The 18,989-nt window shown below is 39.1% G+C and overlaps 1 protein-coding gene across 1 annotated transcript in view; it reads left to right on the top strand.

The window, feature by feature from the left end:
* The window catches only part of ldhd (lactate dehydrogenase D), a 43,293-nt gene that overhangs the window by 23,382 nt on the left and 922 nt on the right, over positions 1–18,989 (top strand). The window contains exon 11 of the mRNA XM_062022422.1: positions 3,710–3,821. Within this exon, the coding sequence (XP_061878406.1) occupies positions 3,710–3,821 (112 nt within the window). The remainder of the gene's footprint in view (positions 1–3,709; positions 3,822–18,989) is intronic.

Here is an 18,989-nt window from a genome sequence, read left to right as displayed (position 1 = left end):
TTCAAAATAAGAGCGCAAGGCATATACTGTATAACAGCGTGTAACAGGAATTAACATCACAAAGAGGAAAGCCCATAAAAATAGGTTACAATAGATTCAATCTTGCACGTGGAAAGTTTAAGTGTGGGCTTTAGTTGATATAACATGGACCCCCCCCTCCCTCCCGTTTTCTACGGCGGGGGTGCACCGGCACAAGGAGGCGGGATTACTGCGAGGCGAGCCTCAGCCAGTGTGTCTTCGCAGCAGTTTTATGATTGCTCAGCACAAGAAATACGTTACACACATACAGTTGTTGACAAAATACACTGTACATTATATACCTCAGCTAACTAAACTATGGAAATGTATAATATAGTTCATATAGCAATACTGTCTCACTGCACAGCAGGCCAGCAGTTAGCCGAGTCATTGCGCAATCCATGGTGAGGCTCAACTCAGTGACGTGCCTCAACTGGCTGCTGATCACTGCACCGTCTCTTCTCAGTATTTGAACGGCAAATGTGAAAATTCAGCGATTTTCAATAAAAATAATCTAAAACTGGTGAAGTTAAATGGAAAATAACTATAGTATAATCACTGGTAAAAAAATGTTCTTTCCATGATGGCAGGTGAGGCCCTGCCTCACCTGCCTCTAGTGACTGCACGCCACTGATACACATGCACCACTAATGTACCATTTGACTCTTATACAGCACACCGTTCCATTGTAACATTACCGGTTGTCCTCATGTTACGGCATTTAGTTGTGATATGCACTCCCATCCATCCATTTTCTACCGCTTATTCCCTTCGGGGTCGCGGGGGGCGCTGGAGCCTATCTCAGCTACAATCGGGCGGAAGGCGGGGTACACCCTGGACAAGTCGCCACCTCATCGCAGGATACGCACTCCCATGAATGATTAATACAAAATATTCATTAAACAGAGAAGTAGATAGGTGTGCACAATGGAAGAATACTTACTCGAGCGTTGCTCCACTGAGGAAGGACAACATCAATTGTTATTTTTAGTGAACTTTTTTCCCTTCATGATGTCTCCCAAGCGTAGGCAGACTCTTCTGATGGCAGCGCATCAAAGAAAAGGAAAGGGAATCAGGATGCTGAGAACTATGAACAAAAATATGAACGCAACACTTTTGTTTTTGCTGACATTTTTCATGACTTAACCTCGAAGATCTAAAACTATTACTACATACACAAAGTACCTATTCCTCTCAAATATTGTTCACAATTCTGTCTAAAGCTGTGTTACACCAAAGTATAGCATACGCACAGAGCCACCTTAATGCATGGGCTTGCCTGTCACACTCCCACCAATGTGCATGCGAGATGTAATTATGAACACAATTATTTTAAAAATGGATGATATTTGTTACGTTCGGCTCTTTGTGTCGGTGGCGTGACCTCAAGATGCAATGACATAGTGGTAGTCGATGTGAATAAAGTCTTTAATAACAAAAAGAGGTGCTCAAAAGTTGTGGCACAATATACAGAAAATGCAAGACAGCAAAAACTACAGATATGCTAGATAGTGCACACATAAATGGACAGGCAAAAGGTCCATTAAGCAACAAAGTGCAAAAATACAAAAACAAATCAGAATCCAAAAAACTCATGTTTTCCATAAGGAGAAAGCAGCAGTGTCTGTAACAAAAGAGCAATGATCCAACAACCCATTAAGCTGTAAAACTGGTTTAGATAGTCCTTGTGGTAATTGGCAGCAGGTGAAAAGAATAATCACTAATCACCTGGAATCAGGGGTGAAGCCACTGCAAACCAACACGTACAGAAAAGGAACTAAATCAGAGCATAAAACAGGAAGTAAACCTACAAACACCCAACAACTAAACAAGACATTACCTCAAATTGACAGGTCATGACAAAAGTTTTGCATTGTTGATGTTTAGTTGAGTAAAATCATGATTTTTGTTCAAACTTTGTTTTCGGGACGGTTTGGGGGGACCCAAAACCGCTCAGTTCCAGTCCCCCCCCCCCCCCCCCCCCCCGTTAGGTTAAGGCGGCTCTGGTAATGCTCAATATACTAAACCAGGCCTGGGCAATTATTTTGCTTCGGAGGGCCAAATTTAGAGAAAAAAATGTGTCTGGGAGCCGGTATATCTATTTTTAGGAACACTAATACAAAACCTCACAATAATGTCTGAATGCTAAAAACGTTATGACAGACCGCCTTAAAAAACGGAATGGAATTCAAAAAATTTTTACTGAATGAGACACCCAAAATGAACATGAAAATGAAGAATGTGGGCTTTACAATATTAACTTTGAAAGATAAAACACTGAAAATTGACAACATATGAACGTCACACACCCTCTTGATCGACATTTTTTACATTTAAGTGAAACGCAACAAAAATGGAACAAACACAGCGAAATATGAACACGAAGGGTAAAAATAACCCCACCTACAATCTGAGTTTTGGATGGGTAATAGGAGATGTATAAAAAAAAGATCAAATTGATAGTACTATACTAATTCTGGGATACCACAGAGGATGTACGACATCCCAGACGTGGATATGCAATTATTAAAGAATCTAACTTTAAAGCATTATCAGATATATACAGATGCATCTAAAATTAAAAATAATCAAGTACGTTATTCCACAAGAAAACATAATTTTGAATAAAATAATTTGTGACTAGTTACCGTTTTTTACCAGGGGAATTAATAGCAATTTGCATGGCAGCTAAATGGACAGAAAAAAAAATCAATGTAAGTAAAGTTGTGTGCTCGGGCTGCAGCAGTGTATTTAATCAGCCTAAAGAATAAAGCTTTATAGAAACAACATAGGATGTTATATCTGAAATAGTTCCGTAAATAAAGCTGGTAGTGTGGTAAAGTAAATAAAAATGGCAGGATAATTGGAATAAAGAAAGAAAAGGTAAGCAGTATTAAAAAGTCCAGAGGAGTGTAGGAGTAATAAGAGGATAAAACTAGGAAAGAGGAAGATATCATTACTAGAATGAGGTTATGACATAAATATCTAAATTGCTCTTTGAAATTAATAGGGAACCATTATGCAGGGCTGTGTGATTATTGTAATCAAACAGAAAATGTAGAGCATGTATTAATACTACAGTTGTAAATCTTTGGGCACCTCACGATTTGATTACAGTTACAATTCAGGAGCTAGGATTCGATTAAGAATGTATTCATCTTTAATTTATGTATATTAATGCAGTTTTACATTTCTTTTTGTTTCACTAAATAAGCATTCATCATTTGCAACTTTTAAAAACAGTGCATTTGTAAATAGAAACAGTTGACTTAATTCCCGTTGCACATATTGAATTCATGGAAATATGTGCAAAACTGGAACATAAATGCCAGTTTCACTCTTGTCATTTTCTGAAACTTGGCAGTCCTACGGTTGGCCAACAGTTATCGCTGCTAAGCTAGCTTGTTGGCAGCACAGCACAGCTTGTGTCCAATTCAGGTGCATACTAAATATTATATATTTTAACAGGGTCTAAGATTAAATACAGTAAAATAATCCAGACAAAATCAGATAATCCATAAATATAAAAAAAGAAATATAAAAAAAAGAAAAACCCTACTTCCCAGTAGTCTTCCCCTTCAATTTTAACAACAAAACAAAAAATACTGATTTAATTTAAATTTTTAAGATGTATTCTTTGTGTGTAATTTACATTTAGAAGTTCTGAAAATGTAAATGTACTGCTGTGCAGGTCCCATTGCTGGCCATGTGGGTGATGGTAACTTTCACTGTCTGATGGTACTTGATCCTGATGACCCAGAAGAGCTCCACCAAGTCCATTTGTTCAGCGAGAGACTGGCAAGGTAACTTCTGAGCTCGTCACTTCCAGTCATTCAAATTCTTCCTCAATAGGGAGAGCTTGCCTTTTTCCACACTAGCGTACAGGTAAGGAAGGCTACCGAATTCTGTATTTTTATTGCTACCGAACAAATTCTGGCAGTACTACCTGCTAATGATTCATGTAAATTCAAACATTGCCATATTTCAATCATGGCTGTAACTACCATTGAGGACACCAAGGTCATGTCCTCGCTATTTAATATAATATTTTACCCCAAACTAGAGATGTCCGATAATGGCTTTTTTGCCGATATCCGATATTCCGATATTGTCCAACTCTTAATTACCGATACCGATATCAACCGATACCGATATATACAGTTGTGGAATTAACACATTATTATGCCTAATTTTGTTGTGATGCCCCGCTGGATGCATTAAACAATATAACAAGGTTTTCCAAAATAAATCAACTCAAGTTATGGAAAAAAGTGCCAACATGGCACTGCCATATTTATTATTGAAGTCACAAAGTGCATTATTATTTTTAACATGACTCAAAACAGCAGCTTGGAATGTGGTACATGCTCTCCCTGAAATAATCCTGATACCCACTACAACTATGGGAAACGCTGTTAACTTTGACTTTCACAAAGTGCTTTTTTTTTTTTTTTTAAACATGCCTCAAAACAACAGCTACAAAAACAATGAAGGCACATAGCTTCAGTCCAGAGTATACTATAAACTGGGCTCAATCTGCCCTATTCGTATGAGTAACAAAAATGTGCAAATAAAAACAAGAAAGGCACAAAAATAAAAAACTGCTTCAGTCTAGACTAGTAGATAACACAGCCATCCTTTAAAGTGCATGAACATTAATAAAACTGCTTCAGTCAAGACTAGTAGATAACACAGCCATCCTTTAAAGTGCATGAACATTAACAAAACTGCTTCAGTCTAGACTAGTAGAAAACATAGCCATCCTTTAAAGTGCATGGGGAAAAAAGGCACAAAACATAAATAAAACAGCTTCAACCAGTCCAGACTATTAGTCTATTTGTGCAACAGATGAAGCTCAAAGAGTGGGCTAATTCTTTTTCTCCTCGTCATCACGTGTGAGAGGTAGATTTTTCTGAATGAAAACAAGCATCTGCAAGGGGTTCTGGGTATTTGTTCTGGTGTGTTTATGTTGTGTTACGGTGTGGATGTTCTCCCGAAATGTGTTTGTCATTCTTGTTTGGTGTGGGTTCACAATGTGGCGCATATTTGTAACAGTGTTAATGTTGTTTAACACTGTTACAAGTGTTTTCACTTATGTGAAAAGCCGTAGATATTATGTGACTAGGCCAGCACGCAAAGGCAGTGCCTTCAAGGTTTATTGGCGCACAGTACATCTTCCTACGTCCGTGTACACAGCGGCGTTTTAAAAAGTCATAGATTTTACTTTTTGAAACCGATACCGATAATTTTGAAACCGATACCATACCGATAATTTCTGATATTACATTTTATCGTTATATGTTGTAAATCTGTGTATTAAAGTCAAACACAAATAGGGCAACAAGAGAAGTATCCCACACTTCTCTTTTGTAAAGTAAATATGTACAGCAATAATGGGCATCTACATCAACTATATGACTTGCCAGAGTGGCTGGACAGGACAAAAAAAAGAAAATGAGAGTGTCTCTGTGGCAAAAGCCCCGCCAATATCCTTATTTAAAAAGACAGTCGGCATCAATGTTTAATTGCACACGCAGTGTGAGTAGATCACACACAACAGGCCCACTCATAGTACACACTATTTTATGGTATTTGAATCTTAGTAAATCAGGTCCTTAGAGGGCAAACAGGCGTATTCGCAGCAAACTGCCTCGAATTAATGTTGTAATTTTTCATGCCAACAAAACAAGCATGCCTGATAGAAAGCACTCAAAAGTAAGGCTACACTTTTGATCTCCTGCTGGCCCCACTATGGACTGTACTCTCACACTATTATGTTAGATCCACTATGGACTGGACTCACACTATTATGTTAGATCCACTGTTGAGTTTGAGTTTATTTCGAACATGCAAGCATACAACATGATACATCACAATTTCCAGTTTCTTTTCAACATGTTCGAAAAGGAGTAGGAAGAAGCAGAGCTTATTTAATCCTACCCCTTTTCTTTACATAACAGTTGCAAAACTTTTTGTTCACTTCCCGTTCACAGTTTTTTCACAATAAACTCCATAAGTAATCACAATAAAAATAAATAAATAAATAATAGTAAGAATTTAATAATAATAATTGGTGAAGTAAGTCATATTTCATATGATGAGATAAGTAAGATTACTTTAAGAATGAATGAATGGATGGATGAAATAAATTGAGAATGTTTGTCATGGTTCGTCTTTGTACTTTGTAAACACTTTAAGTTTGAAGAGTTTCTTGAAGTGTATCATATTAGTACATTGTTTGATTGCTTTCCTTAATCCATTCCATAATTTAATTCCACATACTGATATACTGAAGGTCTTAAGTGTTGTACGTGCAAACAAATGTTTTAAATTACGTTTTTCTCTAAGATTATATTTCTCCTCTTTTTTTGAGAAGAATTGTTGTATATTCTTGGGTAGCAGGTTATAGTTTGCTTTGTGCATAATTTTAGCTGTTTGCAAATTCACTATGTCGTGGAATTTCAGTATTTTTGATTCAATAAATAAAGGGTTTGTATGTTCTCTATATCCAACATTATGTATTATTCTAACTGATCTTTTTTGTAACACCGTTAATGAATGAAGTGTACTTTTGTAATTATTTCCCCATATTTCTACACAGTAGCTCAGATATGGTAACACTAGTGAGCAGTAGAGAATATGAAGGGATTTTTGGTCTAGAACATGTTTTGCTTTATTCATTATTGACGTGTTTCTTGCAACTTTATGTTGTATATTTTTTACGTGAGATTTCCAGTTCAATTTATCATCAATCATTATACCTAGAAATTTGGTTTCGTTTACTCTTTCAATTTCTATTCCGTCTATTTGTATTTGTGTTTGACTTTCTCTTCTACTGTTACCAAATAGCATTATTTTAGTTTTACTAAGATTCAACGATAGTCTGTTTTTGTCAAACCATCTTTTTAATTTATTAATTTCTTCTGTTATTATTTGTATTATCTCCTGTGTTTTCTCCTGAACAAAACGCTGTTGTATCATCCGCAAATAATACTAACTTTAAATCTTTTGTAACTTTACAAATGTCATTTATATAGAGATTGAATAATTTAGGTCCTAGTATTGATCCCTGAGGTACACCACAGGATATATTTAGCGTTGTAGACGTGTGTTCGCCTAGCTTCACGTATTGTTTCCTGTTCGTTAGATAACTTCTTATCCAGTTTAAGACTAACCCTCTGATGCCATATCGTTCTAGTTTTTTGATTAAAATATTGTGATTAATTGTGTCAAATGCTTTAGTTAGATCCATAAAAACCGCTGCCGCACATTTTTTACTATCTATTGCATTGGTAATTTCTTCTGTAATTTCAATTAAAGCCATTGAAGTTGAGACATTAGCTCTGTATCCATATTGGTTCTCTTTGAGTATTCTATTTTTATTTATGAAACTTTCTAATCTGTTATTGAACAGTTTTTCAATGATTTTAGAAAATTGTGGAAGTAGAGAAACAGGTCTATAATTTGTAAATTGATGTTTGTCTCCAGTCTTATAAATTGGTGCAACTTTAGCTATTTTCATTTTGTTTGGAAATGTACCTGTTTGAAATGATAGGTTACTAATATACATTAATGGTCCTGAGATCTCTTCAATAACCTTTTTTATCGTTTCCATATCAATTCCGTTACAATCAGTTGAAGTCTTAGATTTACATTTTTTCACGATTGTCACTATTTCCTCCTGTGTCACATTACTGAGGAACATGGAGTTGGGATTTCGCTCTATGGTATCATTATAGTCCTCAATTGGAACTGGGTCTGGAATCCTTTCTTCCAATTTTGGTCCAATATTTACAAAATAATTATTGAAGCTTTCAACTACTTCCTTTATGTTGTCATTTTTTTTATTTTCATCTAAGAAGTATTGAGGGTAGTCCCTCTTAGTTCCATTTTTAATAATGCTATTGAGGATGCCCCATGTTGCTCTCATATTATTTTTGTTCCTGTCCAATAATTCACTGTAATATTCTTTTCTACATGATCGTAGTATGTCTGTTAACTTGTTTTTATACTTTTTGTTCTTAATTTCTGCCTCTATAGGTCTTTGTGCTATAAATTTTCTATATAGTGTATTCTTCTTCTTACAAGCATTTTTTTAATCCTTTTGTCATCCATGGACTGTACTCTCACACTATTATGTTAGATCTACTATGGACTGGACTCTCACACTATTATGTTAGATCCACTATGGACTGGACTCTCACACTATTATGTTAGATCTACTATGGACTGGACTCTCACACTATTATGTTAGATCCACTATGGACTGGACTCTCACACTATTATGTTAGATCCACTATGGACTATACTCTCACACTATTATGTTAAGTCCACTATGGACTGGACTCTCACGCTATTATGTTAGATCCACTATGGACTGGACTCTCACACTATTATGTTAGATCCACTATGGACTGGACTCTCACACTATTATGTTAGATCCACTATGGACTGGACTCTCACACTATTATGTTAGATCTACTATGGACTGGACTCTCACACTATTATGTTAGATCCACTATGGACTGGACTCTCACACTATTATGTTAGATCTACTATGGACTGGACTCTCACACTATTATGTTAGATCCACTATGGACTGGACTCTCACACTATTATGTTAGATCCACTATGGACTATACTCTCACACTATTATGTTAGGTCCACTATGGACTGGACTCTCACGCTATTATGTTAGATCCACTATGGACTGGACTCTCACACTATTATGTTAGATCCACTATGGACTGGACTCTCACACTATTATGTTAGATCCACTATGGACTGGACTCTCACACTATTATGTTAGATCCACTATGTACTGGACTCTCACACTATTATGTTAGATCCACTATGGACTGGACTCTCACACTATTATGTTAGATCCACTATGGACTGGGCTCTCACACTATTATGTTAGATCCACTATGGACTATACTCTCACACTATTATGTTAGATCCACTATGGACTGGACTCTCACACTATTATGTTAGATCCACTATGGACTGGACTCTCACACTATTATGTTAGATCCACTATGGACTATACTCTCACACTATTATGTTAGATCCACTATGGAATGGACTCTCACACTATTATGTTACAAACCCCGTTTCCATATGAGTTGGGAAATTGTGTTAAATGTAAATATAAACAGAATACAATGATTTGCAAATCCTTTTCAACCCATATCCAATTGAATGCACTACAAAGACAAGATATTTGATGTTCAAACTCATAAACTTAATTATTTTTTTGCAAATAATAATTAACTTAGAATTTCATGGCTGCAACACGTGCCAAAGTAGTTGGGAAAGGGCATGTTCACCACTGTGTTACATCACATTTTCTTTTAACAACACTCAATAAACGATTGGGAACTGAGGAAACTAATTGTTGAAGCTTTGAAAGTGGAATTCTTTCCCATTCTTGTTTTATGTAGAGCTTCAGTCGTTCAACAGTCCGGGGTCTCCGCTGTCGTATTTTACGCTTCATAATGTGCCACACATTTTCGATGGGAGACATGTCTGGACTGCAGGCGGGCCAGGAAAGTACCCGCACTCTTTTTTTACGAAGCCACGCTGTTGTAACATGTGCTGAATGTGGCTTGGCATTGTCTTGCTGAAATAAGCAGGGGCGTCCATGAAAAAGACGGCGCTTAGATGGTAGCATATGTTGTTCCAAAACCTGTATGTACCTTTCAGCATTAATGGCGCCTTCACAGATGTGTAAGTTACCCATGCCTTGGGCACTAATGCACCCCCATACCATCACAGATGCTGGCTTTTGAACTTTGCGTCGATAACAGTCTGGATGGTTCGCTTCCCATTTGGTCCTGATGACACAATGTCGAATATTTCCAAAAACAATCAATCAATCAATCAATGTTTATTTATATAGCCCTAAATCACAAGTGTCTCAAAGGGCTGTACAAGCCACAACGACATCCTCGGTACAGAGCCCACATACGGGCAAGGAAAACTCACCCCAGTGGGACGTCAATGTGAATGACTATGAGAAATCTTGGAGAGGACCGCATATGTGGGTAACCCCCCCCCCCCCCCCCCCCCCCCCCTCTAGGGGAGACCGAAAGCAATGGATGTCGAGTGGGTCTGACATAATATTGTGAAAGTCCAACACATCAGCGAAAGTCCAGTCCATAGTGGGGCCAGCAGGAACCATCCCGAGTGGAGACGGGTCAGCAGCGTAGAGATGTCCCCATCTGATGGACAGGCTAGCGGTCCACCCCGGGTTGGGAGCAGAGTAGAAAAGAAAAGAAAAGAAACGGCAGATCAACTGGTCTAAAAAGGGAGTCTATTTAAAGGCTAGAGTATACAAATGAGTTTTAAGATGAGACTTAAATGCTTCTACTGAGGTAGCGTCTCTAACTTTTACCGGGAGGGCATTCCATAGTATTGGAGCCCGAATAGAAAACGCTCTATAGCCCGCAGACTTTTTTTGGGCTCTGGGAATCACTAATAAGCTGGAGTTCTTTGAACGCAGATTTCTTGCCGGGACATATGGTACAATACAATCGTCAAGATAGGCAGGAGCTTGACCGTGTAGTATTTTATACGTAAGTAGTAAAACCTTAAAGTCGCATCTTAGGTGCACAGGAAGCCAGTGCAAGTGAGCCAGTATAGGCGTAATATGATCAAACTTTCTTGTTTTTGTCAAAAGTCTAGCAGCCGCATTTTGTACCATCTGTAATCTTTTAATGCTAGACATAGGGAGGCCCGAAAATAAAACGTTACAGTAATCGAGACGAGATGTAACGAACGCATGGATAATGATCTCAGCATCGCTTGTGGACAAAATGGGACGAATTTTAGCGATATTACGAAGATGAAAGAAGGCCGTTTTAATAACACTCTTAATGTGCGACTCAAACGAGAGAGTTGGGTCGAAGATAATACCCAGATTCTTTACCGAGTCGCCTTGTTTAATTGTTTGGTTGTCAAATGTTAAGGTGGTATTATTAAATAGATGTCGGTGTTGAGCAGGACCGATAATCAGCATTTCCGTTTTCTTAGCGTTGAGTTGCAAAAAGTTAGCGGACATCCATTGTTTAATTTCATTAAGACACGCCTCCAGCTGACTACAATCCGGCGTGTTGGTCAGCTTTAGGGGCATGTAGAGTTGAGTGTCATCCGCATAACAGTGAAAGCTAACACCGTATTTGCGTATGATGTCACCTAGCGGCAGCATGTAAATACTAAAGAGTGCAGGGCCAAGAACCGAACCCTGGGGAACTCCGCACGTTACCTTAACATAGTCCGAGGTCACATTGTTATGGGAGACACACTGCATCCTGTCAGTAAGATAAGAGTTAAACCAAGACAAGGCTAAGTCTGTCATCCCAATACACGTTTTGATACGCTCTAATAAAATATTATGATCAACAGTATAGAAAGCGGCGCTAAGATCAAGAAGCAGCAACATAGATGAAGCATCAGAATCCATCGTTAGCAATAGATCATTAGTCATTTTTGCGAGGGCTGTCTCCGTAGAGTGATTTGCCCTGAAACCGGACTGAAAAGTTTCACAGAGATTGTTAGACGCTAAGTGTTCATTTAGCTGCTGTGCTACAATTTTTTCGAGGATTTTCGAGATAAACGGAAGGTGGGACACCGGCCGGTAGTTTACCAGGAGATCAGGATCGAGGTTAGGTCTTTTGAGTATAGGATGAATAACCGCTTTTTTGAATGCTAGGGGAACAGTGCCAGAGGAAAGTGATAAGTTTATAATATTTAACACTGATGGACCTAGTAATACAAAAAGCTCCTTGATAAGTTTCCCAGGAATTGGGTCAAGTAAACATGTTGTTTGTTTTGTCCCATTTACACATTTTGACAATTCCTCCAATGTTATTTCATCAAAGAGAGAGAAACTATTTTGGAGGGCGGTATCCGTCGTATATACAGTCGTATTTGTGTTAATAGAACCCAGTTGTAGCTGAGATGCATTGTCTTTAATCTCTTTTCTAATGACTTCAATTTTCTTATTAAAGAAATTCATATAGTCATCTGCTGAGTGGGTGGAGCTACTGGGAGGAGTCCCTTGTTGGGTTAGCGATGCTACTGTACTAAACAGAAATTTAGGATCATTTTTGTTGAGGTGGATGAGATTTGAGTAACATTTAGCTTTAGCTGAGGTAAGCATGCGTTTATAAGTTATTAAACTATCACACCATGCTTGATGGAAAACCTCAAGTTTAGTCGCACGCCATTTACGTTCCAGCTTTCTACATGATAATTTCTGGGCTTTAGTTTCTTCTGTAAACCATGGGGTACGCCTTTTAGGGGCCCTTTTTAGCTTTAGCGGTGCTACAATATCAATGGTTTCGCGCAGGGCGTCATTAAAGTTGTTGTTAGTGAGGTTATCAACAGAGCCCACATAATTTGGGAATGGTGCCATTACCGAAGGCAGTAGGTCAGTAAGAGTCGTCGTTGTGGCAGCATTAATGTTGCGGCTGCTATAGTAGTTATTATTATTATTATTAGTTTGTTGACAATGAGTCAGAACTTCAAATTTTATAAGGTAATGATCGGACATTACTTTAGTGTACGAGAGTATCGTAACTTTAAAGGTGGTGACACCCCTGACAAGCACTAGATCTATCGTATTACCGTTGCGATGCGTGGGTTCATTTATTATTTGTGTAAGACCACAGCTATCAATTATAGTCTGGAGCGCCACGCATGGAGGGTCCGATGGGGTATTCATATGGATATTAAAGTCCCCCATTATGATTATATTGTCGGCGTGCGTCACTAGATCAGCAACAAACTCTGAGAATTCACTGATGAAGTCCGAATAGGGCCCAGGGGGGAGGTAGATAACAGCCAGGTGGAGAGGCAGCGGTGTGACAAACCTCAAAGTGAGCACCTCAAACGAGTTATATTTATTATTTAGGTTAGGTGTAAGGTTATAGTTTTCATTGTATATTAGTGTGACACCCCCTCCCCTTTTAAGAGGTCGGGCAACATGTGTATTGGTATAGTTAGGAGGAGATGCCTCATTTAGCGCAAAAAAATCGTCTGGTTTGAGCCAGGTCTCGGCGAGACCAACGACGTCAAGTTTGTTGTCTCTAATGACTTCATTAACTAATAACGTTTTGGAAGATAATGATCTTATGTTTTAAAAGCCCATATTATAGGTAGTGGGCTGTTTTGAGGATTGTTTGTTGAAATTATCCGAAGTAGCAATATTAATAATGTTGCGTTTATTATGCGTATTGCACTTTAAATAGTTTCGACCATATCTAGGAATTGATACGACGGGGATATTCAGATTGTTTGCTTGATGTTGCGATAAACTGAACGCATCATAGTTAGCTACCTCAGTACAATGTATGTCTGCCTCTGACACGTCACAAAAGAAAAAACATTATGTGAGTTGTGTTTTATTCTAAGAGAATTGCTATGTGTGCAGGGATTATCCAGCCTGACGCCGGCTAGTTCTAGTTTGAATGGCTTCTTACCCGGAGACTCCACGCTTCTTTGGTTAGCTTTTCTCTTTGTTGTTAGCCCAGCTCGGCATCCCCGCTTCTGCTTCCGCTCGCACCGCTTATGTCGTCTCCATTGGCGGTCACCGCTAGCACTTGACTCCACTCCTACAAAGGCCGCTCGATGTAGCCCACGAAGTATTCCCATGCTAGCGAGGAGGTCCACCGTACATGCATCTTTCAGTCTATAACGACCCGATCCATCCACATCCAGAATTGTCTGTCGGTCGTATGTGATCACAGAGTGTTCACGCTTTGAGCCAGCCATGAAATTGACAGAAATGACGGGTGTTTTTTGCAAAATCGCTCTACACTCCCAAGAGCGTTAGCATAGCCGCAGCATACCATGCGCCGCCATCTTGCCTTGAAATGTGGACTCGTCAGACCACAGAACACTTTTCCACTTTGCATGAGTCCATCTTAGATGATCTCGGGCCCAGAGAAGCCGGTGGTGTTTCTGGATGTTGTTGATAAATGGCTTTCGCTTTGCATAGTAGAGCTTTAACTTGCACTTACAGATGTAGCGACAAACTGTATTTAGTGACTGTGGTTTTCTGAAGTGTTCCTGAGCCCATGTGGTGATATCCTTTAGAGATTGATGTCCGTTTTTGATACAGTGCCGTCTGAGGGATCGAAGGTCACGGTAATTCAATGTTGGTTTCCGGCCATGCCGCTTACGTGGAGTGATTTCTCCAGATTCTCTGAACCTTTTGATGATATTATGGACCGTAGATGTTGAAATCCCTAAATTTCTTGCAATTGCACTTTGAGAAATGTTGTTCTTAAACTGTTTGACTATTTGCTCACGCAGTTGTGGACAAAGGGGTGTACCTCGCCCCATCCTTTCTTGTGAAAGACTGAGCATTTTTTGGGAAGCTGTTTTTATACCCAATCATAGCACCCACCTGTTCCCAAATAGCCTGCACACCTGTGGGATGTTCCAAATAAGTGTTTGATGAGCATTCCTCAACTTTATCAGTATTTATTGCCACCTTTCCCAACTTCTTAGTCACGTGTTGCTGGGATCAAATTCTAAAGTTAATGATTATTTGCAAAAAAAAAATGTTTATCAGTTTGAACATCAAATATGTTGTCTTTGTAGCATATTCAACTGAATATGGGTTGAAAATTATTTGCAAATCATTGTATTCCGTTTATATTTACATCCAACACAATTTCCCAACTCATATGGAAACGGGGTTTGAACATCCACTATGGACTGTACTCTCACACCATTACAGTATGTTAGATCCACTATGGACTGGACTCTCACACTATTATGTTAGATCCACTATGGACTGTACTCTCACACTATTATGCTAGATCCACTATGGACTGGTCTCTCACAATATCATGCTAGATCCACTCGATGTCCATTGCACCGGTCGCCCAGGGTGGTCCCCACATCTGCGGTCCCCTCCAAGGTTTCTCATTGTCATCCCATTGGGTTGAGTTTTTCTTGCCCTGATGTGGGATCTGAGCCGAGGATGTCGTTGTGGCTTGTGCAGCCCTTTGAGACACCTGTGATTTAGGGCTATATAAGTAAACTTTGATTGATTGATTGATATTGTCATTGCACAAAAACAACAAAAATGTTGTATTCAGCACAAACCTGTTCAAGATTAGACAAACACTGAGTTACAGAACAGGAACACTGATGGATCGCCACATACGGCGCCCCGTAAAAGGTGGGAAAAGGTAGATGCTGGGGGAGGATGAGTAAAAAAAAAAGTAAATCTCAGACTGGGCCCAGACTGGAGTGAGAAAAAACAACTTGATAACAAAGTACATATACATATTACAACATACAACTCGAGACTTGCAACGAGGGGTCAGGGGGTGGGCATCCGGCCCGAAGCTGCCAGCTACTACGGGCGCTGCTTTGCCTATCATACCACGTGGGGTCAAAGGCCTGGGATGGCTGGTGAGGTATGTGTGTGGCGTGTATTTTTTGTGAATGCATGCATGTGTATGTGTGTGTGTGTAAGCCTGCATTGTCTCTCTGTTCTGCAACCTTCGTGCTCTCGCAACCGCCAGTCAGTCCAAAGTCCACAACAGGTGTGTGTCCACGAGAGACAGGAAAGGGGTTTGTTGTGTATTCACTGCACTATTCTTCAGAGAGTCTCAAAGCCATGGAAAACATCCAAATTACAATGTTTGTGTTAGCGAGGGAACATTTATTTTTCTTTTCATTCTTAATTGTTTACTTCTGGTCCTCAAATTCATCCCGCATGGCAGATGGTTTGATGTTATCCAAATCACAAGAGTGTCCACAGTTCTGCCCACATCCTCCAATCATTTGTGGCAGCTTTGGAGTAAATGGCTGCCAGCATCTTTCAATTTGTCAGCAAACCAGAGGTACACTTACTCCAATCAGCATGTGTTCTGCTGTCATAATTCCGAATAGGTAGCTATCTTCAACGTCCTCGAAAGGGTCGCCAGGCACGCGGCACTCCTCTTCTCCCAAGAGTCTGTGTGTCTAGCAACAACCGTTTTCCTAGGACAAGCAGGTTCCACCGAAACCTGAGATCTTGTCAAGTTCGTTGAGAGGCAAGTTAATCAATTCCATTATTTAGATTTTAGAGAGCAGCGCAAAAAGAGGCAACAATAAAGTGAGTGCCAGAGATAAACACCAAACAATTACTCAGTGCTAAAAAAAAATACATTCTAACTAAATTAATAACAGCATTATATATTTCTTAAACAAACTGTCAATACAATTAAAGTGCCAATGAAAATACAGCTTCACCACTTTCATTAATAATTGTTGCGCTTAAGAAACATCTCTATGACTTTAGAAAGGGAGTATGGCCAACTCGGTTTTTGGCGATCTCCTCAATGATTAGTCAAAAGGCACTCTCGTTACTTTTTCGCCGCGTCAAAATGCCCTGTTGTGCAGCACGGGGCTGCTCCACTCGCAAGAATTGTGGACATTTTCCCCACAATGCAGAAAGAAGACTGATTGATTGATTGATTGAAACTTTTATTAGTAGGTTGCACAGTACAGTACATATTCCGTACAATTGACCACTAAATGGTAACACCTGAATACGTTTTTCAACTTGTTTAAGTCGGGGTCCACGTAAATCAATTCATGGTACAAATATATACTATCATCATAATACAGTCATTACACAAGTTAATCATCAGAGTATATACATTGAATTATTTACATTATTTACAATCCGGGGGTGGTTGTGGAGGTGTGTGTGTGTGTGTGGGGGGGGGGGGGGGGTTTAGGTTTGGTTGATATGAGCACTTCAGTCATCAACAATTGCATCATCTGAGAAATGGACATTGAAACAGTGTAGGTCTGACTTGGTAGGATATGTACAGCGAGCAGTGAACAAGTATGGCAAGTGAAGGTTCGCCATCAACACTGGAGAGCCAGCGATTACAACGTCTTGTAAACACACAACACATCGTCTGTGTTTTGTTCAAGAGAAAACACACAGAAGGTAATACAAATAATCACAGAAGACATGAATACATTAAAGGCCTACTGAAACCCACTACTACCGACCACGCAGTCTGATAGTTTATATATCAATGATGAAATTTTAACATGCCAATACGGCCGGGTTAACTTATAAAGTGCAATTTTAATTTTCCCGCTAAACTTCCGGTTGAAAACGTCTATGTATGATGACGTATGCGCGTGACGTCAATCGTTGAAACGGAAGTATTCGGACCCCATTGAATCCAATACAAAAAGCTCTGTTTTCATCTCAAAATTCCACAGTATTCTGGACATCTGTGTTTGGAATCTTTTGCAATTTGTTTAAGGAACAATGAAGACTGCAAAGAACAAAGTTGTAGGTGGGATCGGTGTATTAGCGGCGGACTACAGCAACACAACCAGGAGGATTTGAGATGGATAGCAGACGCGCTAGCCGCCGACCTCATTTTGACTTCCTCTGTCTCCGGGCCGCCGACCGCATCTATGATCGGGTGAAGTCTTTCGTCGCTCCGTTGATCGCTGGAACGCAGGTGAGCACGGGTGTTGATGAGCAGATGAGGGCTGGCGTAGGTGGATAGCTAATGTTTTTAGCATAGCTCTGTGAGGTCCCATTGCTAAGTTAGCTTCAATGGCGTCGTTAGCAACAGCATTGTTAAGCTTCGCCAGCCTGGAAAGCATTAACCGTATAAATAATAGTATTGTTGATTTTCTGTCTATCCTTCCAGTCAGGGGTTTATTTATTTTGTTTCTATCTGCAGTTAAGCACGATGCTATCACGTTAGCTCCTTAGCTAAAGAGCTTCGCCGATGTATTGTCGTGGAGATAAAAGTCACTGTGAATGTCCATTTCACATTCTCGACTCTCATTTTCAAGAGGATATAGTATCCGAGGTGGTTTAAAATACAAATCCGTGATCCACAATAGAAAAATGAGAGAGTGTGGAATCCAATGAGCCAGTTTGTACCTAAGTTACGGTCAGAGCGAAAAAAGATACGTCCTGCACTGCACTCTAGTCCTTCACACTCACGTTCCTCATCCACAAATCTTTCATCCTCGCTCAAATTAATGGGGTAATCGTCGCTTTCTCTGTCCGAATGGCTCTCGCTGCATTGTAAACAATGGGGAAATGGGAGGAGCCTTTCAACCTGTGACGTCGCGCTACTTCCGGTACAGGCAAGGCTTTTTTTTATCAGCGACCGAAAGTTGCGAACTTTATCGTCGATGTTCTCTACTAAATCCTTTTAGCAAAAATATGGCAATATCGCGAAATGATCAAGTATGACACATAGAATGGATCTGCTATCCCCGTTTAAATAAAAACATTTCATTTCAGTAGACCTTTAAAGAGACGGTTTGAGAAAAACAGACCATCTTTGAATCTTAATAAAACTAAAATAATGCAATTCTGTAACAGCAGAAGAGAAAGTGAAACACAAATACAAATAGACGGACATTGAAATAGTAAAAGAAACCACATTTTGGGTGTAGGTGAGAAAATGAACTGGAAATCTAATAACAAATATACTACATAAAGTGACAAGAAATACGTACGTATGTCAATAATGAATGAGGCATAATATGTTCTTGACAAAAAAACACACCATATTCTCGACTGCTCGCCAGTGTTACCATATCGGAGTTATTGTGCAGAAATATGAGGAAAGAAATACAAAAATACTCTTACTCACTTCGCATATTACATAGAGAAAGATGACACAAGTCACAATTTTTTCCGTGATTGTTGGTCCAAAGTTAAGGAAGATTTCGGAAAAAATAAGGTTAAAATTATATTTTTGGGTTGTTCTGTGTATTTTTTTACATTTTTTTTAGCCTTTTGGTGCATTTTAGGCCGCCTGCTCGTCACAAAACACTGCAGGAAAGTGCGTCAAATATGGCCGCAAAATTATACTTTCACAAAATAAAAGCATGTTTTATGGTCAGTTTATGAATTGTAGCATGTTTAGAACTATATATAGACATACTATTTTGGTGTATTTCATCAG

The sequence above is a fragment of the Entelurus aequoreus genome, linkage group LG16, assembly GCF_033978785.1.
Source record: "Entelurus aequoreus isolate RoL-2023_Sb linkage group LG16, RoL_Eaeq_v1.1, whole genome shotgun sequence".
NCBI lineage: Eukaryota > Metazoa > Chordata > Actinopteri > Syngnathiformes > Syngnathidae > Entelurus > Entelurus aequoreus.
This window is presented reverse-complemented; position numbering and strand designations above follow the sequence as displayed.